This window comes from Gasterosteus aculeatus, chromosome 6 (assembly GCF_964276395.1).
Source record: "Gasterosteus aculeatus chromosome 6, fGasAcu3.hap1.1, whole genome shotgun sequence".
Lineage (NCBI taxonomy): Eukaryota > Metazoa > Chordata > Actinopteri > Perciformes > Gasterosteidae > Gasterosteus > Gasterosteus aculeatus.
The window spans coordinates 19,868,441-19,891,946 of record NC_135693.1 but is presented as its reverse complement, the minus strand read 5'-3'; the positions used below and the strand labels follow the sequence as shown (position 1 = coordinate 19,891,946).

Genomic DNA, 23,506 nt, shown 5'->3' with positions numbered 1-23,506 from the left:
GCTGCAGGCTAACGGCAAACAGGACAGTTTTAGCTCTGCCAAGAACGAAAGAAAACGTTTCATATGCGAGAAAGGAACCCTGAAGCAATTTGCAGATTGCAAAAAACGTTGCATGCTTTGTAAGGTTCAGCTTGCGTAGTCTTTTCCTCGTGTTCAATTTCTTGCTTTGAAATTAACAGAACGTTTTGACTGGGCCTTTTTTTTTCAATAACTATGACAAGTCTATTCCAATATTAAGCATCAAACTACCATCTCACATTTTTCGGGCTCCTCAAACCCCAAAAACCACAAACCGTGCTTTCATCACAACAGCTTCTGCACGGGCTGTAGAATATTTAAGTGTCACAACATCGGCATTTGTTAGGAGATAAAACTTATTTATTATTATTACTTAGTATATTCTACTACAGAATATTCATTTGCTATGCGATGCACTTACTCCCCCTTCAAAACAAAAGGGAATATTACTGCAAATTAACAACAATAGAGGGCGCCGTTAACATGTCAAAACACATTTCTTTAAGACTGCCGTGACGGCGTGACCTTTCAGACGTAAACATGCAAAAACAAAAATGAACTGACACGGTTTTGTGCTTAATTCTCACCCCGAGCAGTTGAAACAGAGTGTATCCAAAAAAGTATTTTCCATAAACCCGCCAGTGAAAATGGACTAAAGAACATGCACATTTTTTAAAAAGCTACTTGCCTAAATGGTTAAATGGGGTCATTATAGAGGTCACACGTCCTCTCTCGTCTACATAGATGAAACGTCGTTGACATGTCAGCAGCAGAATTGGACACACGGATCACATGACAACATAAAGAACCGTGCGTGTGCGGTACATCGTAACCATGGTTTACCCCGGGGATCCGACCCGTTGCCACCCGGCAGCACCGCTCTGCCTCTACGTCGGCTGGGTGGAGGCCATCATCACCCCAACAGACTGCCGATCATCATCCGTGCACCAAGTGCACACAAGTAAACACAAGAAGGTCTGGTGCTTTTCTGACAGGGCTCATTTCAAATGAGTTCAAATGTGCTCTCTCGTTGAAGGTTTGGAGTTACTTCAGAGGACTGCCAGGTGTGTGGCTGCTCCCTTAGCATAGGAAACATGTTTCAGTATTTCCTTTTATCAGCTTCTTTAGCATAGGAAACATGCTTCAATGCTTCCTTTTATTAGCTTCTTTAGCATAGGAAACACGTTTCAATGCTTTCTTTTATTAGCTTCTTTAGCATAGGAAACATGTTTCAATGCTTCCTTTTATCAGCTTCTTTAGCATAGGAAACATGTTTCAATGCTTCCTTTTATCAGCTTCTTTAGCATAGGAAACATGTTTCAATCCTTTCTTTTATTAGCTTCTTTAGCATAGGAAACATGTTTCAGTGTTTCCTTTTATTAACTTCTTTAGCATAGGACACATGTTTCAGTGTTTCCTTTTATCAGCTTCTTTAGCATAGGAAACATGTTTCAGTGCTTCCTTTTATCAGCTTCTTCAGCATAGGAAACATGTTTCAGTGCTTCCTTTTATCAGCTTCTTTAGCATAGGAAACATGTTTCAGTGCTTCCTTTTATCAGCTTCTTCAGCATAGGAAACATGTTTCAGGGCTTCCTTTTATCAGCTTCTTTAGCATAGGAAACATGTTTCAATGCTTCCTTTTATCAGCTTCTTTAGCATAGGAAACATGTTTCAGTGTTTCCTTTTATCAGCTTCTTTAGCATAGGAAACATGTTTCAGTGCTTCCTTTTATCAGCTTCTTCAGCATAGGAAACATGTTTCAGTGCTTCCTTTTATCAGCTTCTTTAGCATAGGAAACATGTTTCAGTGTTTCCTTTTATCAGCTTCTTCAGCATAGGACAGGTGCTTTAATTCTTACTTATAGCTCCTTCCGCAGAGGAAACACTGAACCTAAGATAATTCCGACCCACGATGCCTTGCGGTGGCAACATTTAAAGTGACGGAGGAGCATAAACTGAGATGATGAAAATGGTGTAAATACGAACGGGACGGCACTGAGCTGCAACATCAATCAAAAAATAATAAGTGCATTGTGGGTATTTATTTGAAAGTTTCGCTTCCTGATTTGACCGTCTTTTGACCACTCTCTTTCCTCACGAGATAAAAGGTCATTTGAAATTGATATTCTTTTTTTTTTTAAACAGCCTAAATAACAAAATGTTTGATGATTAAATCGCTAATATTTACGTGATTTAATGTTCCATCTTTAACCCTTAATGGTCCCGGGTCAATACGATGAACTCACACCCGCCGTCCTCGCTGTCTACCTTTTTTATATCGTGACCTTGCTGAACTGTGGGTAATTCCCTTGGAGCGAAGTCTGCAAAATGTGTGTGTGTGTGTGTGTACCCATGTGTGCACCTGTGTGTGTATGTGCGTGTACTTGTGTGTGTATGTGCGTGTACCTATGTGTGTGTACCTGTGTGTGTGTGCGTGTACCTGTGTGTGTCTGTGTGTACCTGTGTGTGTATGTGCGTGTACCTATGTGTGTGTACCTGTGTGTGTGTGTACCTCTGTGCGTGTGTGTACTTGTGTGTGTGCGTGTAACTTGAGTTAATTTCTGTAACTTGAGACAATCATATAATATTTTGAAGGTTTTCCATCCAAACTGCTTCTTTGGTTTGTTTTTATGTCTCATGACATAAGAGTTTATGACTCATAAACGTTGTCGAAAGGAAAGTCACCATCAGTCCCTGGTTCTAAAATCGGATGTCTGGTCTTGTTCTTTGTTTGATTGCCATCAATTTGTTTTAACATTAATATTAAAATAAGATCAATATGAAAAATCTTTTCTCCAAATTATCTTTAGATAAAGATCAAAGCAATTCCTCTCAAAGAAGGTTTCTTTGTATTTGTGTAATATTGCCTATTCTTTTTAAAATGCCCAATTTCATTATGTTATTCTAATTTAAGGTATAAAACCTCATGCAATCTGCATGACAGGTGGACACACTCACACACACGAGGACATTTCTGTTGACACGTGTCCCGTACTGTTAGTGTCTCCCCCAGCAGTGGTGTGTACATGCAGTATGCAAAGGTGTGTGTGGTCACGCCAGCTGTATGTGCGGGGTCTGAGGGAGGAAGTCGCCGTTGCCCTTGGGGGGAGGAGCAGACTCCCCCACAGGGTGTAAGAGGTCCGAGGGGCCGCGGTCGGGTCCCTGGGACAGGAAGTTGAAATGTTCTCCCTCAGGCTCCAGCTCGCACTTCCTGATGAAGAGTTCCGTCCCCTCCCAGTCGCTGAGGTCGCCGCGGCCGGCGCCCGCGTGGCCGAGCGCGGCGGGGGGGGCAGAGGCGTGGTTGCTCAAAGGCCGGCTGAGGTTGCGCACGGAGAGGGACTTCCCGCCCCCCCAGTCCGAAGGCGTCTCATCCGGGCTGGATGAGAGCAGCAGCAGGGGGTTGTCCTCCAGGCTCAGGTGCCTCCTCCAGACCCCCTCGGACTTCAGGCCGGTCTTCTCCCGCAGCGGCGCCCGTCTATGGGCGGGGCCCTCCTTGCCGCCCACCCCCTCGTGCTCAGGGTCCAGACCGGATCCCCCCCTGAAAAAGGGGCCCAGGTCCCCCTGATCCACCTCCTCGTCCGGGACCGGCTCGGCGGCGCATCGGAGGTGGGAGGTGTGGTCCGTGGGGGGCAGCCGGAGGGTGAAGCCCCCTGTGGGGGGAGGTGGGGGCGGCAGGTCGGGGAAGTGCGGTCTCTTGGAGGTACAGTTGGGGGCCACCAAGTTTGGGTAGGGGCTGTCGGGGGGCAGCAGGGGTGACGGGGACAGCGAGGCCGTGGACGGGGGGTAGGAAGGGGGTGCCGAGTCCAGGGGGCAGTCGCCGTCGGCGGGCGCCAGGATGAGACGCAGGCCTCTGTGGTTGGCACTGAGGGATCGGCGGATCCCCCGGTCTCCCCTGCCCCCCGCCGGACCCCCTCCCTGAGGAGAGGGGAGATCCCTGCTGGGCATGGGGGTCTGGTAGTCGGCGTGGTGCTGCTGGTGGTCCAGCTCGAACAGGGGCAGGGAGGACAGGGTGAGCGCCGCGGGGCCCTTCTGGAGGACCTGACGGTACACGTCCAGCAGAGAGTCCAACTTTGATTCAATGGACGTCACCTGAGAGCCAGAAGGGGACAGACAGACGGAGACAAAGGTACAGACAGAGACATAGGGACAGACAGATGGACACAAAGGGACGGACAGGCGGAGAAAAAGGGAGTGAAGTTAGGACTTGTCCCACCACATGGACACGCTTCGGCTGTTTCCTGCTCCCATCCAACTTTCACTGGCAAAATTCTACAGAATCATTTGTAAGTTATCCTCATGATGCTACATGATACTATACGATGCTACATGATGCTACATGATACTATACGATGCTACATGATGCTACATGATGCTACATAATACTACATGATGCTACATGATACTATACGATGCTACATGATGCTACATGATACTATACGATGCTACATGATACTACATAATACTACATGATGCCACATGATGCTACATAATGCTACATGATACTACATGATGCTACATGATGCCACATGATGCTACATGATGCCACATGATGCTACATAATGCTACATGATACTACATGATGCTACATGATACTACATGATGCTACATAATGCTACATGATACTACATGATGCTACATGATGCTACATGATGCTACATGATGCTACATGATGCTACATGATGCCACATGATACTACATAATGCTACATGATACTACATAATGCTACATGATACTACATAATGCTACATGATACTACATAATGCTACATAATACTACATGATGCTACATAATACTACATAATGCTACATGATGCTACATAATACTACATGATACTACATAATGCTACACGATACTACATAATGCTACACGATGCTACATAATGCTACACGATGCTACATGATACTACATAATGCTACATGATACATAAACACAGTAGAAGTCAATGAGGACTTCTCCTTTATTTGAACCCAAACATTTTTCCTTAACCAAGTTCTTTCCTGTGAAGGCTGGAGTTTATTTTGAAGTTTATGTGGAAACCGGATTTTTGTTGAAAGTGCTCACAAATCTCACAAGCTGCTGTTTGCTGGTTTCTGAGATCACAGAGTGTAATTCGAGAAGCCTCACCTGTCTCTCCACCTTACACACCCGGCCCAGCATGCTCACGCCCTCCAGAGGATCTCCATCTGGGTTCAGCTTGTCCCTGGTCTTCTTATCCACGGGGATCTGGCCTTTTCCCAGGATCTGATCCACCCTGACACACACACACACACACACACACACACACACGCACACACGCACACGCACGGGAGTGAATATACGTGAAACAAACACTGTAATAGAAGTCGGCGCTGAAGCTTCGTCTCAGGTTCTCCTGGTGAGGAAACGGACCTGAAGCCACAGCGGGTGTTGATGTCAGAGTTAGTGGCACACTGGATCCGTATGAAATACCTTAATCCCAAAAGAAACACCTTCGGACTGGATTTCATGCAGTGATGTAATTTCACGGGTTTCACAAAAGAAAACCAACGTGCAACAAAACCAAAGTCCACATTTTCACAAGAATAAAGAATCAGAACCAGGTTCAAAAGTGCAGAATGTTCAAAGCAAAGAGATATAAATCAAGTTGTGTTCTTTCACCGTCTATTGCAATAGATGACGGCTTAAGACGTTTAAAATGAGATGCTTCACTATAACGATGCTGAATTAGTGCTAAGGGAGGGGGGGGGGGGGGGGGGGTAAAGGACATTCTACTGCAGAGAACTAGACTAGAAGCTAAGTGAAATAAACAGTAACCCTGAGGCGGGGGGCGTCCTCCTGTGGTTGCCGTAGTAACAGTGCAGCGCAGGAGAGGACATGTTCCTGGGTCGGCCGCTCAGGCCGGGACCAGAGCCCCCAGAGCCCCCCCCAGCGACCAGTCTGAAGACAGGAGAGAGACCGGGTCAGACACTTGTCTAAGCTGGACCAGCAGCCGGTGGACAGACACAGAGGACGAGCATGGGGGCAACTTCTTAGATGGGGGGGCTTCCCTTGGGAGGGGATGTTTGGCCTCTTTGAATGATTTAGAAAAGGTCAAGGCGGAGACGTCTTGTGACCTCTCACAGCGTGGAGGGGCGCGGCCTTCAGGCAAAGGAAACCAACCATAGCGGTGGAGATGCTGCGTCGCTGCCTGTGTTTCCTCGTGGCCGTCTTCATCTGGACCAACGAGATGATCCAATCAGAGGAGCTCGCTCACGATGTGCTGGATGTTCACTCTGTGTGTATCCCCAGCTTTTACCATCAGATACAACAAGCACCATGTTATCAACTATGTTATTCCTCTATTCATTCAGCACAGCCAACCACGAGCTTCCTGTGAGGTTTGGACACGAGAACGCATCAATCCACAACCGCACTACGGCGCCCAGCTTTGCTTTTGTCAATGAAGGGATTTCCAGACTTCTGGTACCAGAACTGAAGCTTCTGAATGAGGTTTGAATCCGTCAAAGGAAACAGGAATTGAAGCAAAGCCGCATTCTGATTCTTCTTGCATCTAATTCATGAGTTCAAGGAGATTGTGGATTGGAGCTTCTACATGAAGACAAAGTCCTCTCCACGTAGCACAGAGGACTCATGTACAGGGTTGGACGACATCATGAGGAGGTCTTCAAGGAGCCCGGACCCTCACAGAGCTCCAGTGGTACTCACTAGTGAGGACATTAAGGAAGCTTCACTTCTTTTCACCACAGTTGATTGTTTTCTACCTAAAACGTCACATCGGAGATGTTCCTGGTAGAACTGTGTCCAGGTCCATTTCTGGAGCTCCTTGATGACCTCTACAGGATGTGGGTCAAGCAGCTGGTTTGGTGAAGTGTCTCCAGAGTCTGAGACCTGAGTCGAGTCCGGTTCAGGTCGTGGGGGGGGGGGGTCTGTTAGTGTGAGTAAGGAGTTAAAATGGACAGAAATCACCAATGAACCGGACCAGACCTCCAGCCCACAATGCTTCTTCAGCCACTGAGTGCACGGCTGCTTGACCCATTGACATCGTCAGAGGGCTGGTTGCGTTAGCGGGGGGGGGGGGGGGGGTACGGGGGGGTAGCTCTAACCCCGGTGCAGAGTGTTTCCTCCGGGCCTGGCTGTAATATAAATGCAGGGAGGAAGAGGAAGCGGTCTTGGCGCGGCTGCTGAAGGGCGTCGCAGGAGGCCCCACTACAGTGTCCAGTCTGGGGGGGCAGAGGGGACACAGGTGTGCAGGTAGAGTACACAAACACACACAGCTGGAAGTGGGAGCGAGGTAGTGACCTCTGACCTCTGGAGCTTTATCAGCGACATCTCATCCACCCCACTGTGTTTCACAATACTATTTAACGTGTCAGATACGTAGAACATCTCAGCAGCGTAAGGAACAGGAAGAAGCCTTTTATGGGAGCAATCGGTTTATTTGACTGTAAAACAAAAGAAAGCCACCAAAGGACTTTATTTAAATTCAAAGGGCTGTTTAGGAACACGTGAGGAAGTCGCCGTTACAGAGAGCGCGGGTTCGTTTTAAGACCTAAATATGGATGTCGTGTCATGGCGTATTTACAACACGTGTCCTGACCTCGTCTGGAGGCTCTTGATGCGACACAGCATGTCCAGGTGTCCCGCAGAGTACTGCTCGATCACGTCCTTCACGTCGTAGGGACGCAGCGTCTCCTTGAACTTCTTCTTCGCCACGTGGAACTTCATGATCCTGCACACACGCGCACACACACACACACACACACACACACACACACACACACACACAGGAGGAGGAAGAGGCCAGCTGAGGTTAGTAGTGAAAAAAAGATGTAGTTCCCGTTACCACCCACCAGGGGGCAGCAGCAGGCTGAGGAGCCCCCCCATGAAGCGCCTTTGGAGGACGATCAGGAAAACATTATTGAAATCTCGGTTACCTAAAGGAGCCTCTAAGGATTCTCTTGACTTTGGAACGTGAGCGTCTGTGAACAGAACCCCCCCTGGGGGGACAATATTGATGCAGGGGAGGCGATCGGTGCCTTCAGGGTCTCCTGCTGGTGTCTGATCGTCTCGCAGTCTAAATGGAAACAACGGGGACAGATGACCCTCTAATAACAGGAAGGGGGGGGGGGGGGGTCTCAACCCGACACCCTGGGAAAGCCTGCATGGAGAAAGGCCTGCCGGGGGGGTCGGGTGGTGCCGGGGAGCCGTGTGTCTGGTCGCTAGAGAACTAAATAAAGTCTGCAGGTTGAAGCCGCACATGAAACTGAAGACTCCACTACAACTTGAAACTGAAATTCAGATGAAGGCGTGTGTGCCGATCGGGTCATAATCCCAGGTTATAAATAAAAGCATCACAGGTAACTGAATGAATACATGAATGCATCGCCACCGGGCAGCATCAGTATGCGTGTTGGGAACATTATGAGTTTAAATCTCTGAGTCTATGACATAGTCTATATGACATAGTCTGTGAGCTCAGTGATCATCAGGGATAATAAATGCAGCTTTATGATTTACACACACACACACAGACACACACACACACACAGATGCTCCCTGATTCATTCTTTCAGTAAAGTCATTCTGGACCGATGCAGTTAACGAACTAGAAATCAATGGGGAACGTCAGCGCACCTTAACAGGGTTATCTTCTGAATGATGGTCCATGTAGAGACAAAGAGCTCTAGGGCGGGGCTACATGCTGATTGACAGGTCTCTAATAGACCATAGGGCAGAGGACGCTCTAGGGCGGGGCTACATGCTGATTGACAGGTCTCTAATAGACCATAGGGCAGAGGACGCTCTAGGGCGGGGCTACATGCTGATTGACAGGTCTCTAATAGACCATAGGGCAGGGGACGCTCTAGGGCGGGGCTACATGCTGATTGACAGGTCTCTAATAGACCATAAGGCAGAGGACGCTCTAGGGCGGGGCTACATGCTGATTGACAGGTCTCTAATAGACCATAAGGCAGAGGACGCTCTAGGGCGGGGCTACATGCTGATTGACAGGTCTCTAATAGACCATAGGGCAGGGGACGCTCTAGGGCGGGGCTACATGCTGATTGACAGGTCTCTAATAGACCATAGGGCAGGGGACGCTCTAGGGCGGGGCTACATGCTGATTGACAGGTCTCTAATAGACCATAGGGCAGAGGACGCTCTAGGGCGGGGCTACATGCTGATTGACAGGTCTCTAACAGACCATAGGGCAGGGGACGCTCTAGGGAGTGCCATCATGGTCTCTGCTAGAGACGCGTTAGGTGTCTCCGTGTCCTCCTCAGTCCAGATATGGTCCCCAGACCAACGAGTGATGAGACATTTTCGACAGAAAAGTCCGCCAAAACGAGCTTGAAATAGACGGATGGGCCATTGAAGAAGAATGTATTGAACTTGTTATCAAAAGTCTTGCCAGTTCACGACAGTGAAGCTAAACTTGATTATGACGAGGAGTCATGTGACAACGATTGAGTGAAACTGAGTGAACTTCAGGAGGACCACAGAGCAGATCAGTTCAGTGTGTAAACGGTTGGAAGAACCGGGGATTTTTAAAATGTAATTTGCAAACTCAAATCCCCCGAGAGGAAAAGGTCGACGGTTTCACTCCACATGTTGGAGCTGGTTGGCAGATACGTTTGTCTCACATGACGTGTGGAGGAGCGAGGATCTCACCTCACGGCTCTGATGACGGCCTTCAGCGGCGCCGACAGGTCCTCCACCGTCACGTCGCAGTGGCAGCCCCTCTCGTCAAAGGAGTCCTCCGCCGCCACGGCCGCGTCCACTGAGACACACACGGGAGGACATCAACGCTCCATCGCTCCCTGTCCTACACCCCCTCATCAGGATGAATACGTCTCTGACCCCCCGCCCCCCTGCGGGCCCCCAGCTGCGACTCACCGTCCGGCGCCGCGCTGCGGGTCTGGCTCTTCAGCCTCAGCGAGGGTCTGAAGCGGGTCCGGTCGTTGAAGCTCCAGCTCTTCTGCACCTTGGCCGGGCTCCCCCCCGTCGGCTCGCCCGCCCCCTCGTTGCTGGGGGAGGAGCGCTGGCGGTCATTGACGGACGTCTGCCTGCTCTTCATGCTCTGACCGCGTGGACTCGCCATCCGGACACGCTCCTTGAAGCTCAACTTCTGGCTGCAGTGGGCGGGGCCGGGGGGGATAAGGGTGGGGGGGGGTTGTTAAGGCGAAGGGAAGTGAGTTCAGGAGGAAGTTGATGCAGAAAGTGTTTGATGGGGTCAGAGGTCAATAGAGAGAGGGATGTGATCAACACCCGGTTCCCCCTCAGAGGGTCCAGAGCGCGGACGGCGTTCTAACCCCCCCAGCTGACCCGCCCAAACCACGGAGCCCCCCAGCTGCCGGGTCACCAGGCCACCGAAACACTCAACGGAGCGCGTGATCCGCTGGAGGCGCCGTGGAAGCAGAGAGACACTTTACGCCATCGATGACGATAATCAATCTACGGGTACGTTTCATTTGTTCAACTGGAGGGTTCTGACATCAAACATCACAAACATTGAATCTTTTCGACAACTGATGGGCGTGGAAAGTTTCCTCCCATGATGCCTTTCTGCTTTGTGTTTCACATCGATCACCATGGTGCGCGCTGCTGGCGTTTAACTACAGAGAAACCAGGTGCATTTCGCCCGTTACGCAGACAAAGTCCTGCCAGAGGGAAGAAGGGAGTTTGTCCTCCTGCCTCCTGGTCACTCATCCCCCCGGTGACCAGGAGGCAGGACAGAGAGGATGCTACCTCCCGTGTGCAGCAGAGGAGAAGATGGAGGGAGTGGACATCATCTATACCAGAGGTCTTCAGCAGGGGGTCCGTGGAGGTACTGCAGGGGGTCTTTAAATACAGATCACCATGAATCCAACGCATTGTATCGAACGGATAAATTGATGGAGGAGACGTTGTCTTTCAGTCCCACAGCAGCTCTGAAGCTGGACACGGTTCCCTCATCATGCCGATACGACATCACGGGCAATCAGATACGTTCATGCTCACGTCTAACGAGCGCAAAGCTCAACAATAAAAGATGGCGGACCAAACTCCGTAGAACAGGGGGTCCCCGCTCCATCTCGCCATCAGTTTGGGGGTCCTTGGCCTGAAAAACGTTGAAGACCTCTGAACTACACGATGTGACAAACATGGACTGTGTGTGGTGGTCATTTAAAGAGATGCAACACTTGGTGTGTGTGTTATGTTTTTGGAATCAAGCTTTTAACGGAGCAGGAGGATTTTAAAAAGCTGTGAAATGACAAGAAGAGGTCGAGGAAGTCGGTTCCCCCTTAAAGAGAAGGTTGGAATCATTTGAATAAACTGTGCACACACACACACACACACACACACTAGCTCCAGATTAACCCCCCCGCCGGTGTTTATGGGTGTGCTTACACCCAAAACCAGCCTCTCCGCTGACCCCCAGAGACCCCGGAGCCGCTCTGTGGAGAGAGCGCCACGCGGCCGCCGCCGCCGCCAAGGCGTCACGCGCTGGGTTGGCTTTACTGGAACAGCTGGTCCCAAGCAAGGGGGGGGTGGGGGGGGAGCTAATTAAACGTTGTTGTGTTTGACTCACAGCAGAACTGTGTGTGTGTGTGTGTGTGTGTGTGTGTGTCTGTGGTGTCTGAAGGAGCTGCTGGCTCAGTGGAGAATAGGCGGCTCTGTAAAAACTATATGAGTATTAAACACACAAATCGCCCCCCTGCTTTTCTTTTTTCTGTTTCAACTTCGCTGCGTCCTCGACTTGTGTTTGATGAGTTATATAAATACCATCCCAATGGAAAAAGTGCGTCATAGTGTTTGAAGGCACACAAACGCACGCACACTGAAGCCCACCACCCTCCCCTGTCTGGGAGTCAAGTGGAGGGAGGGAAGCAGGAGGAGGAAGAAGCGATGGGGTGAAATGAAGAGAAGGAATCAGAAGGCGGCAGGTCCCTCATCGAGGGCTCCGTGTCGTCTCCACCCGTGAGGGACCAAAACATCTTCTCCCGACTGCAGCAGAGCACCGAGAACATGTGCTAATCAAACGGTGAAAGCATGTGGGTCTGTGGTTTCACTCTCTCCTTCTCATCGCTGCGATAACAGACTTTAAATTCAGCTTCTTCATTTACTGTCAACATGTGAACAAGGCTTCGATCCCTAAATGCATCGTTGATGTCACCATGGTAACAAATACATGAATCCATCACTCACTGCATCTGTGATCAAACGATAAAACACCCAACAAACCTGTCAGAGAGTCACGTGATAGACACTGCACACATCAGTGAACGTACACGCGCACGTGTGTGTGTGTGTGTGTGTGTGTGTGTGGGAGGAGCCAGCTGAGAGGCGTACAGACCTGTAAGTGGTGTCTCCTTGCTCTTTCCTTCAGGGCGAGAGGAGGAAGAGGAGGAGACAAAGGGGAGAGATCAGTGTCCCGATTGTGCGACGCGTCAAAGACCAAACGGACCTTTGCTTTAAATATTGTGCAAAGAGCGTGCGAGCTAACGGGCGTTAGCTAAAGACGCGGGAATCACAAAGTGTGTTGGTTGACTGGTGGGTGTGTGAGTTGTTACCTACTTGGCGGGGCTGCAGGTATGCAACGCCTTCAAATGAGGCTTCCAGGTAGCGATGGAAACTGAGTTCTCGTCCGCAGCGTAGCTACGCCAGACACACTACGAGCAAATCAAACACACAAGTCGGGGGGGGGGGGGGGGGGGTAAGGTGAGGAAAAAGCAGATTAGTGCCTCTCTGGGTGGTGTTGATGCATCCCGGGGGGGGGGGGGGGGTACCAGGTGGCGCTGAGGTAGGGACGGGTACAGTACCCTGGTGGGGTCGGGGGGGGGCAGAGATGGACGGACACACACAGACACACAGGAGCATTGGCTCAAACATGGTGAGGACACGTGTCTGGTGGTGAGAACCTTTCACGGGTTCCCCGCCGATGGCCCCCGGGGGCCACAAGCAGCTCACCAACGGGATGGAGATCTAACACTCATCAGCACCGGCTGACCCACAGACCACGTGGGGAGTCAGACTTCTTTGAAAATAACGTGGGCAGGTGTTAACAGAGCAGGTGAAACAGCTCACACGCACACACACACACACACACACACACGCACGCACTCACACGCACTCAGACTCAGTGGTTCAAAGCAGGGGGGGGGGGGGGACAGACAGGACTCCTACCTGTTGGTGACCAGGTGTTTAATACAAAGACAGGAACACAACATCAACACAAGGATCAGCCCTTCGGATCAATAAGGTTCAAATGGTCCGTCAAGCACAGCTGAAGGATGTTTATGTGTGAATACACATTATTTTAAACACTATCGGTGCTTGTGTGCGAGAGGAATTCTGCTTTTAAATGATTGTGATGATTGAACTGATGAGGGTGGATTAACTGCAGTGATCTTCATTTGAAAGTAATACAGATGGTCTTTTCTGTAACTATGAGTGACGGCTTGGGGGGGTCAGCAACAGGTCGCCGTGGAAACAGCTCATGAAATCCCACAGGTGTGTTTTCTGTGTGTGTGTGTGTGTGTACCTGGATGAGGCTAGCAGCCGGGTTCCTCCTCTTTTCAAAGTGCTTCTGTCGATGTTGCTCCTGAACCTTCAGGGCAAAACCAGAGCCCAGGATTCCCTGAACCAAAAACATGCACACTGTGAATTAGATCTCTGGAGCTAACAGGACGTGAATTAGCTCACTGGACCTAGCATGGGAATAATTAGCTCTGAAGCTAGCATGGGAAAAATTAGCTCTGGAGCTAGCAGGAAGTGAATTAGCTCTCTGGAGCTAGCATGGGAATAATTAGCTCTGGAGCTAGCATGAAGTGAATTAGCTCTCTGGAGCTAGCATGGAAATAATTAGCTCTGGAGCTAGGATGGAAATAATTAGCTCTGGAGCTAGCAGGAAGTGAATTAGCTCTCTGGAGCTAGCAGGAAGTGAATTAGCTCTCGAGCTAGCATGGGAATAATTAGCTCTGGAGCTAGCATGGGAATAATTAGCTCTGGAGCTAGCAGGAAGTGAATTAGCTCTCTGGAGCTAGCAGGAAGTGAATTAGCTCTCGAGCTAGCATGGGAATAATTAGCTCTGGCGCTAGCAGCACGTGCTTCATGACGTGACTCACCGCTGGCAGAGCAAAGAAGGAGATCCCCAGCAGAGCGAAGCCGGCGGACAGCAAGCGTCCCGTCCACGTCTGCGGGGTTTTGTCCCCGTAGCCGATGGTCGTGAGCGTGATCTGAGAGGTCGGGTTCAACAGGAAAAATGAGATTATAATAAATTCATAAACAAAGAGAACCTTTTTTCACAAATCACTTGGACTGGTTTACTAACCTTGAGTGTCTTCCAAGTTAAAACTGAATTAACTTCAAGTTAAACCTAAAAATAGGTTTAGTTGTCTTTAACTTCATTAACGTCAGTAAGAAACTGTAAATGTTAAGAGATGTACACTGTCCACGCTTGTAGCTGCTCGGGTGTGCGTCCGCGTTGTATTTGTGCGTCTTCTCACCGTGCCCCACCACAGGGCGTCGGCGTAGGTGGCGAAGTCCTTGTTGAACTCTTTCTCCACCAGGTAAACCAAGAAGGAGGAGAAGATGAGCACCAGGAAGCCGATGTACCAGGCCGTCACCAGCTCCTGCGGGACGGTTTACATACGACAAGGTCATTTTACAAAAGGCCTCGCTTTGTTCTGGGGAGAAGGATTAACCGTCGCTCCCCGAATGAATCCACACCGTTTAAAGTACATCTGCCAATATGGATCATCCATTGATTTGCAGTTAATATCAGGTCGCTAACACAAGCGCAACACCTTTAGCTTGATATCTTATGATAACGTTTGAGACCCGAGGCTCCGGGAGTCCTACCTTACTATGCGCGTAGACCACGGACCCCAGCAGCTTCCAGGTGCCCCCCCGGCGGTCCATGCGCACCATGCGCAGGATCTGCAGGAAGCGAAGGCTACGCAGCGCCGAGGTGGCGAAGATGTTTCCCTGACTACCGGCCGAAACCACGGCAACCGAGGCGATGAGGACAATGATGTCTTGGGGGAAGAAAAGAATGAGAGCAATTCTTTGACTCAACTTCAGGCTGATGAACAAAGAACGGAGCGGAAAGGATGTAGACATTTAATCATCTCATCTTCTAGCGCTTCCACGGGGTCGGCTCGCAGGTTCAATATATAACAATACATTTGTTATCATCTACAATATGAAGAGGTCTGGTTAGAGAAAACCTCCAGCAGCAGATCCGGAAGATCGTAATGTGACTATAGTGTGATTAAATAGAGTTGTATTAACATCTGCATTTAATCAATGACTAACAAATCAAATGAATTCAGTATGATTTCTGAAACTCTTTTGACAATATTACATTACAATTTGGGTTGTACAGAACTGAACATATATGTGTGAGTGCAAATATAAATAATGTTCTCTCAATTAACTAAATAAAAGTAGCATTTAAAAAAGAAAGTGCTTCAATTAAAAAAAAGAAAGAAGAAATGACCGGAAGATAAGCTTGAATTTCACCTTTTCTGCTTCACATTTGGACTTGACACTCTCAGCAAATTACAAATAATAAATCTACACATTTCAACAATATATAGAATATATACATCCACTCTCTCCCTTCTTTCTAGTTTGCCAGGATGTTAAACCTGGTCTTAATGCATCAGGTTCTCGTCCTCACGTTGAGCCTCATGACGGCGTTTCAACGGGTTCTGAGGACATGAGACACTGGTTTAGTGCTGCAGTGGGAAGTATGAACAGAAACCAGTCCGTCCATTGAGGATTAAATGCTCTTCTTTCTTTGTCCTCTTGTCTCTTTTTGCAGAACGTCATTTGTTCCTCATTTCTCTCACTTTCTCCGTCTCACTCGTCTTTTCCTCAAATTTTGCTCCCTTTCCATTTCTTCCCTCCGTCTTTTGCTGCTACCTCTCGTCTCTATTGAGACGATGTCACCGCGCTTGGAAGGCAAAGACCCGATTGGTCGAGTGGTACCACGTGGGATGGTTTAACTTTTTTAGCTTTTGGTCCGAATGACGGGTTCTGGGTTTCGGATCCGGTCCGCCAGTTAGTGACCTCTGGTAAATAACACCCCCAATATTGGTAACGCTTGAGTAATCTGGAAAATGTTTGATGTATAGCTTCAAAATAATAATGTAACATAAATTGTGAAATGTTTAACTTCGATTAAACTCTTAGTTTAGAACACACACACACACGCACACAGACACACACGCGCGCACACACAGACCTACCGATGACACAGAAGGGCTTCCTGGCGAAGCGGAGGCGGCCCTGCCAGCCTCGGTAGCGGCAGCAGCAGCCGGCGCTCCATATGCGGATGATGTACTCCAGACCGAACACCACGATCATCACAAACTCCTGCAGACGCACACACACGCACACAAACCAAAGACCTTTAAATGACCTTTAAAAAGTCCGCGAAGGGTCGTGCTGGTGTGTTGCTGAGCTCGTCCTTGAAGCTACAGAGCTGCCTGAATGGTCACGTATGAAATAAATGACTCGTCCTGTCATGACGTGTGTGAGTGTGTTTTAACACATTAACGCTGTGCTTTGCCTGTGAGGACATTTAACGAGATGAACACAGCCGGTGTGGAAGAGGTGAACGTAGTCAGGAGGTTTCCTCACAGGTCTCCTCCACTATTTAAGGAACTTCTAGTCCTGTTTACTGCACAGAATCACACCAGCTGTTCCGCATTCGCACTGTTTGTTATGAAGATAAAGAAGCTTTGACTGGAAGAAGAATAATTGCTTTCCTACAAACATCTGAGGCCTGATTAGAAAGTCACAAGACGGAAACAGAAGAGTTTTCTGCTTGATCACGTCTGAGGACTTTGAACTTTAATGATCATCACGGTTCCTTGTAGAGAATCAAGAATCAGCATCGTAAAGCAGAGAGGAGCATCTCCCAGTATCACACATCCAGTGACGCTCATTTAATCAGCGTGGGGTAACATGAGAGAGACACTGATTGAACACACTTCCTGTGTGTGTGTGTGTGTGCGTGTGTGCGTGTGTGTGTCCTACCAGGATGAGCAGGCAGTGTGCAGAGAATTCCTGGTGAGCGGGAATGGTTGAAAACACGGAGAGAACCAAACATCCAAACACCAGGATGAAGCTGTGGAGACAAAACGCACACACACACACACACACACACACACACACACACACACACACACACACACACACACACACACACACACACACACACACACACACACAGGTACATGAATAAAAATCAGCCGTGTGCATTGAGTCTACTCTCCTCACTGAGCTCAGGAGACGCTGCGGAGAATGACGTGATCATTTCTCCCGCGGCCGGGACCAGGAATTAGACCGCACCAACCACCGTTAGCGGGGAAGGCTAAGCTCTGTTCAAAGTTCAGGATTCCTCATGTTGTCACACACTGTGAATGCTGCTGGGTTGTAGGCGTTAGTCTGCGATGGGCTTTACAATGGCCGCCATCTTGGCTTTTATTCTTTTTTTAAAGCAGTGGGCAAAAAAAGTGACCATAAATGGGCCGAGGCGGACATAGAGAAGCAGAGACCTGTCAATCAGCGTGTAGCCCCGCCCTAAGGCACGCCCTGCTTTATCTTTATATCTACGAGAATCCCTCCTGACGCCGAACCCAAACCGCCCAGCTGCAGGCGTGAGTCACTGAGCCCTGATAACAGTAGAACATCGGTTTTAATCACAAGGGGGTCCGATCCCAGCGCTCCTCGTGTGCCACCTCGGTTAATGAGCAAACACATATTAACATGCACAGAGCAGCTTACAGGCAACATATGCGCCGGCCTGCAGAGCTCAGTGCCATCTGTCTGTGAGACGTTTACGGTCTTCTCCCCGCGTTGCTCGTCCGTCTGCATCTCGCTATGGTTTAACCACAAAACGCTGGGCTGCTCCTCACACGCCGATGTGTGAAGATGAGATGAAACACCAGAAAAGGCCTTTAACGGGATGAAAGGGAGGCCGTGCCGCTCCGCTCACACCACACAGAGTGCAGGAGGGAAATCAACGGCGGCCGGATGGGGAGGATGGATCTCACCGAGACGCCACGGCGGTTCACAAACACACGATGGGTCCGTTACAGGATGATAATGTAATGACTCGGCTGTTGTTACTGTTCACACAGTCACAAAGGGTGACAATAATTGAGCATAATCCAAACACACATTTATTCCTAGATGCATTCGTCATAATCAATATACCCACTTCTTCCTGTTTGTTGACTGATGAAATGATTCAGACAATGAAACACGGGATCAATAACGCTGCTGCATTGATCGGCCCCTCTGGAATCAGCCTGTCGATGTTGCTCTGCTTTAAAAACACTCTTCTCTATAAAACTATATTTTAACTTAGCAAATCAGTTTTTATTGATTATCATTTATTATTGTGAACGCAGACTCTTTGAAGGAGGCGAGGAAACAAAAACAAAACTCTGAAACTAAAGAAGGACGTGGTCACATGACCTCTGAGTTATTTACTTACTGAAGTCAGCAGACGAGGTCTCACCAGGTCTCACGTGTTCCTGAGAACGCTGCTGGAAGTCTGCAGACAGGCTAACTGCTCCCCCCTGCTTTCAGTCTTAATGCTAAGCTAAGCTAATCGGCTCCCGGCTCCGAATGCCACAGATCGCCTGACCTCCGATAACAACGAGGACAAAAGCGTCTTACAAAACGTCAAACTATGGCGAATGGAGGTGCTTGTGATGTCTCATCTGAACCGTGCTGGGTGATTCTTCAGGGTTCCGTATGCAGAATGCGTCTGTAGACCAACACGCTGGCGCAGTGTTGGAGTCGCCAGCAGCCGTTTGGTGATACTCGGTACCTGGAAGCAGCCGTGACGTTATTCTACGGCGCGGCAGCGAGGAACACGGCGTGCTAATCGCCTCCATGAAAGGTCTCCGCTGAGTGCTGCCCCCTCGCCGCCGTCCCCATGTCAGGACCACGTGTGGGAGACGAGACGAGATGCAGGTGTGTGAGAGGGGGAGAGGGGGGAGGCTGATTGCTGATGATCCAACCACATAGAGCCGTGTGCGACGGATCATGACGCCGCAGAATGAGGACAAGACGGAGGATTTAACTTTCACCAAAACACTCATTAGAAGGGTGACATGTGCAGATCAGACCATCACCTGAAAAAGAGAGTTGTGCGTGTTTGCTTTGTGTGTCTGTCTGTTGTCATCAGCAACAGAAGTCGTGTTCACTCAACGATCAGCGTGAACCAACGTGGCCTCACAGCTGCAGAGACGTCCAGTCAGACGGAATCAACGAGAGGATTTGATTCATTGATCGGTGACAGCAGAAAGCAGAAGTAACCGGGCAGTGGATAAATAATAGTAACACACACACACACACAGCGCAGGGCGAGGAGTATTTGACGGCACGCGGGTGACGAATCGCCGCTCAGGAGACACCTCTAAGTGGACGGAGATTTAACATCATCAAACAGACGTTGAGCAGAACTAACGGCACCTTTTCACAGCATCATGAGGCTCATGAACGTGTGCAGCGAAAGCACGTCGCACTTGAGAATATGAACAAGTATGTTTATGATAAAGAGGAGGAACACTATGAAAGTGTGCACATGTGTTTATCTGAGAATCGTGCGTGTCTGTGTGTGTCTGTGTGCGTGTCTGTGCAAGGTCAGGTTTTTCCACACGATCCGGTCTGCTGTCATTATCTATTTCCTTCTTTCTTTCCGTGCCAGCCGTCCATACCCTTTCAATCAAGGCCGAGGGAGGCGACGGCGGCGTCGGAGCCAGAGACCAGAAAGAAGAGAAGAAGAGGGAGGGGACGGCGGTGTGGGGGACAGCTCGAGTAAAGAAATGAGAGATGAAGAAGAAGAGCAGCAGCAGAGACCTCCTGGATCCTGTGGATCAATCAGCAGGGTTCCCCCGGAGGAAGATGAACACGCAGCTAACGTCAGGAATAAAACGAGAGGAAGAGGAAGAAGAGGGGCTGAGAGATCACAGCTAGGCTCCTCCCCCTTCGGGTCGCGCTATGAAACCGGCGACTCCTCTGCTCCCATAGACGTCTATGAGGAAATGACTCTACTTCTCTGTAGTGACCAGCAGGGGGCGACTCCTCTGCTCCCATAGACGTCTATGAGGAAATGACTCTACTTCTCTGTAGTGACCAGCAGGGGGCGACTCCTCTGCTCCCATAGACGTCTATGAGGAAATGACTCTACTTCTCTGTAGTGACCAGCAGGGGGCGACTCCTCTGCTCCCATAGACGTCTATGAGGAAATGACTCTACTTCTCTGTAGTGACCAGCAGGGGGCGACTCCTCTGCTCCCATAGACGTCTATGAGGAAATGACTCTACTTCTCTGTAGTGACCAGCAGGGGGCGACTCCTCTGCTCCCATAGACGTCGATGAGGAAATGACTCTACTTCTCTCTTGATTTTTTCCCTCAGTAAACGTGAGTTTATGGTCTTTGTTTCTAGTTGAAGTCTTCAGTACAGCATGATGTTCATTTAGAGTCCAACAGACCATAAACCAGGGGATGCTTTAGGGCGGGGCTACATGATTGACAGGTCAACACCAGATACGCCGTCTCTGTGCCCTCCTCAGGCCAAATATGGTCCCTTTCACTGGTCTTAATTCCGTCCAAGACATCAGTCCACGAACCAGTGAGTGACGTCACCATAACAAGCTCACCGTCTTCTAACCTTCTGGTGTCAACAGAAGGTTTAGTTTGAGCAAAGTGTTGGAACAGACGTCTGCAGTTAACGAGTCGGGAGTGAGAACGTCTTTCTAAATCTTAGAAACACAGCGAACGCGGAGCAGCGGGCCGGGCATCGAACCTTTAAGACATGCCGAGCACGGCCCCCCTCACCAGCACCAGCTGTTCTTATCCCACATCAGAGCCATGCGACCTCAGCAAAGACAGACGGAAAGACAGAGACAGAGAGGAGCCAACTTTCCATGATGTGGGACGCTCTGCGGATGGGCGACGGGTGCAAGAAGACTCGCAAAGCTTTCAGTGTGTGTCTGTGTGTGCGTCCTCACTAACTAGACGCAGGCCGAGACCGCTGAAGACCAGATCATCAGGGTTCATAAGAACACCGGCTCACGTTGCCAGCCAGACTCAGAGGGGGGGTACGGACGCTGCGCCTGAGGGACTCGATGGTCAGGAATCGATTCTGGCCTTTTGTATCACTGCTGCACCTCTGCGGGCTTTTCCCCTTCAAGGGCTGCTCATTAATGGGGTGCACTTGGTTTATTTCCTCAAATAAGAAGCAAATAAGGGTTTAGTTTTATCAAGTCTGTTTAACAATTTCACCCGTGTGCATTTGAATGCATTCTTTTCTAGTATCTCTAGACCATAAATAGATTTTGACTTCAATAAAACAATTTCCACATAATTTTAATATTTGTCCCGTAGCACCACTTATGGCGTTTGGAGTGTGTGTGCATTTCTACACATAATTGCGGTTACTGTGCAGCTCGTCCAAGCAGCTATCGGTGCGTCGGTCAGTAAAGGTAAAGGTCAGTGAAGGTCAGTACTCCATAAAATGCTCCTAAAGGAGGCCGCTGATGGACGAGTTAGCGTGGAGGCGGAGCTACGATGCTTTCAAAACGGCCCGAAGACAAGAGGACACTTAATGAGGCTGAAAGAGGGAGGAAGAGAGAAGTGGATCCAATAAGACAAAATGAAAAAGGAAGAGGACGATTCTCCAGGTCCAGTCCGGAGGAAATGGGACGCAGTCGGCCTGCAGGCTATAGCAGAAAGCTGCTACACCTCCTCCTCCTCCTCCTCTTCCTCCAGAACAGGCCGAGAGGAGCAGGGAGAGCTCAATGGGTTTGAGAGCCACACAAACAAAACCCGCCTCCCCGTTGGGAGGAAACCCAGTCTTACGTCATAAGACACAGATATCCGACAGCTGGTCTAACACGGTGATGAACGGCATTAAGGCCACGATGAGCTTCATCCCATTTCTTCTTCTTTCAGGACTTCAGGCAGCAGACGTTCTTCCTGCTCCGTCCACATTAAACATGAGCGATCTACTCTCCCACCACACCTGTTTCTCTGGGACCGATTCCAAATTATGGTTTGGAAGAATGAGTGGATTTCATTTTGGCTGCAAATCTGTGGTCCCAGAATGAAACAAGGCATTCTGGGAATGTCGTAATGAGCCGAGCTGTTGGCCTCCGGATAGGATGGATAATCAGCGATGGGGACCAATGAGATCGCTCCACCAGATAAAACCTTTCATCTCTGATTGGGGGGGAAACTGTGGGCAATCTAGTGTGTGCGTCAGTGTATGTACAATGTGTGTAACACGCGTGTGTGTCTGTTCGTGTAGCACTGGATGACTCTTTGGTATTGATTTGGATATAATTACTTAATAGCATTATAATGCTCAGCGGGGTTGGGCTTCCTTTTGGTCTCGTTCTTCTGAGGAAATGAAGACGGAACGTAAACTAATTACCGCCAAGCGGAAATATTTCTCACAGCTACAATCGAGTTTGACAGGAGGAATAAAAAGAAGTTAAATGTGGCACATTCACTGGCACTGTTTCCTTCTGATCAAATTGAGATATTTCTGTAGCTGCCATTTGCCCCAAAGAGGAAGATGGAGATACAGCTTTAACTCAAGACGCTTCGGGTGTCTTCACTCTTCATCTCTGGACTTAAAGCATCATAAGTGTACTACTTTTAATCGTGTTCTAATTCACCTGGAGCTGAAAGCGTTTCAACTTCAAATCTGACCCACAGGATGGAAACTCTGATGGAACATGGAAGCCTCTGATGGAACATGGAAGCCTCTGATGGAACATGGAAGCCTCTGATGGAACATGGAAGCCTCTGATGGAACATGGAAGCCTCTGATGGAACATGGAAGACTCTGATGGAACATGGAAGCCTCTGATGGAACATGGAAGACTCTGATGGAACATGGAAGCCTCTGATAGAACATGGAAGCCTCTGATGGAACATGGAAGCCTCTGATGGAACATGGAAGACTCTGATGGAACATGGAAGCCTCTGATGGAACATGGAAGCCTCTGATGGAACATGGAAGACTCTGATGGAACATGGAAGACTCTGATGGAACATGGAAGACTCTGATGGAACATGGAAGCCTCTGATGGAACCAGGAAGATTCTGATGGAACATGGAAGCCTCTGATGGAACATGGAAGCCTCTGATGGAACATGGAAGCCTCTGATGGAACATGGAAGCATCTGATGGAACATGGAAGCCTTTGATGGAACATGGAAGACTCTGATGGAACATGGAAGCATCTGATGGAACATGGAAGCCTTTGATGGAACATGGAAGACTCTGATGGAACATGGAAGCCTCTGATGGAACAATGGAAGACTCTGATGGAACATGGAAGCCTCTGATGGAACATGGAAGCCTCTGATGGAACATGGAAGACTCTGATGGAACATGGAAGCCTCTGATGGAACATGGAAGCCTCTGATGGAACATGGAAGCCCAGCCTCCAGATTCCAAAGCTGAAGAGCGCTTATAAAATGAGATTT

General features: G+C 49.1%; 1 protein-coding gene across 3 annotated transcripts in view; it reads right to left on the bottom strand.

Moving 5' to 3' along the window:
• Positions 1-359: 359 nt before the first annotated feature.
• The window catches only part of kcnq5a (potassium voltage-gated channel, KQT-like subfamily, member 5a), a 42,366-nt gene continuing 19,219 nt past the window's right edge, over positions 360-23,506 (bottom strand). The window contains exons 2-16 of one of the 3 annotated variants that reach the window (XM_078104274.1): positions 17,028-17,118; positions 16,235-16,361; positions 14,841-15,016; positions 14,486-14,611; positions 14,105-14,215; positions 13,522-13,617; positions 12,555-12,649; positions 12,334-12,360; positions 9,894-10,129; positions 9,669-9,777; positions 7,594-7,725; positions 7,100-7,216; positions 5,811-5,933; positions 5,142-5,268; positions 369-4,106 (exon numbers count right to left, since the gene is read on the bottom strand). In XM_078104274.1, coding sequence (XP_077960400.1) covers positions 3,069-4,106; positions 5,142-5,268; positions 5,811-5,933; positions 7,100-7,216; positions 7,594-7,725; positions 9,669-9,777; positions 9,894-10,129; positions 12,334-12,360; positions 12,555-12,649; positions 13,522-13,617; positions 14,105-14,215; positions 14,486-14,611; positions 14,841-15,016; positions 16,235-16,361; positions 17,028-17,118 — 2,731 coding nt within the window. In that variant the 3' untranslated portion in view covers positions 369-3,068. Of the gene's footprint in view, positions 4,107-5,141; positions 5,269-5,810; positions 5,934-7,099; positions 7,217-7,593; positions 7,726-9,668; positions 9,778-9,893; positions 10,130-12,333; positions 12,361-12,554; positions 12,650-13,521; positions 13,618-14,104; positions 14,216-14,485; positions 14,612-14,840; positions 15,017-16,234; positions 16,362-17,027; positions 17,119-23,506 lie in introns of all 3 variants that reach the window. The other 2 variants (XM_078104275.1, XM_078104276.1) reach the window with 2 other exon arrangements.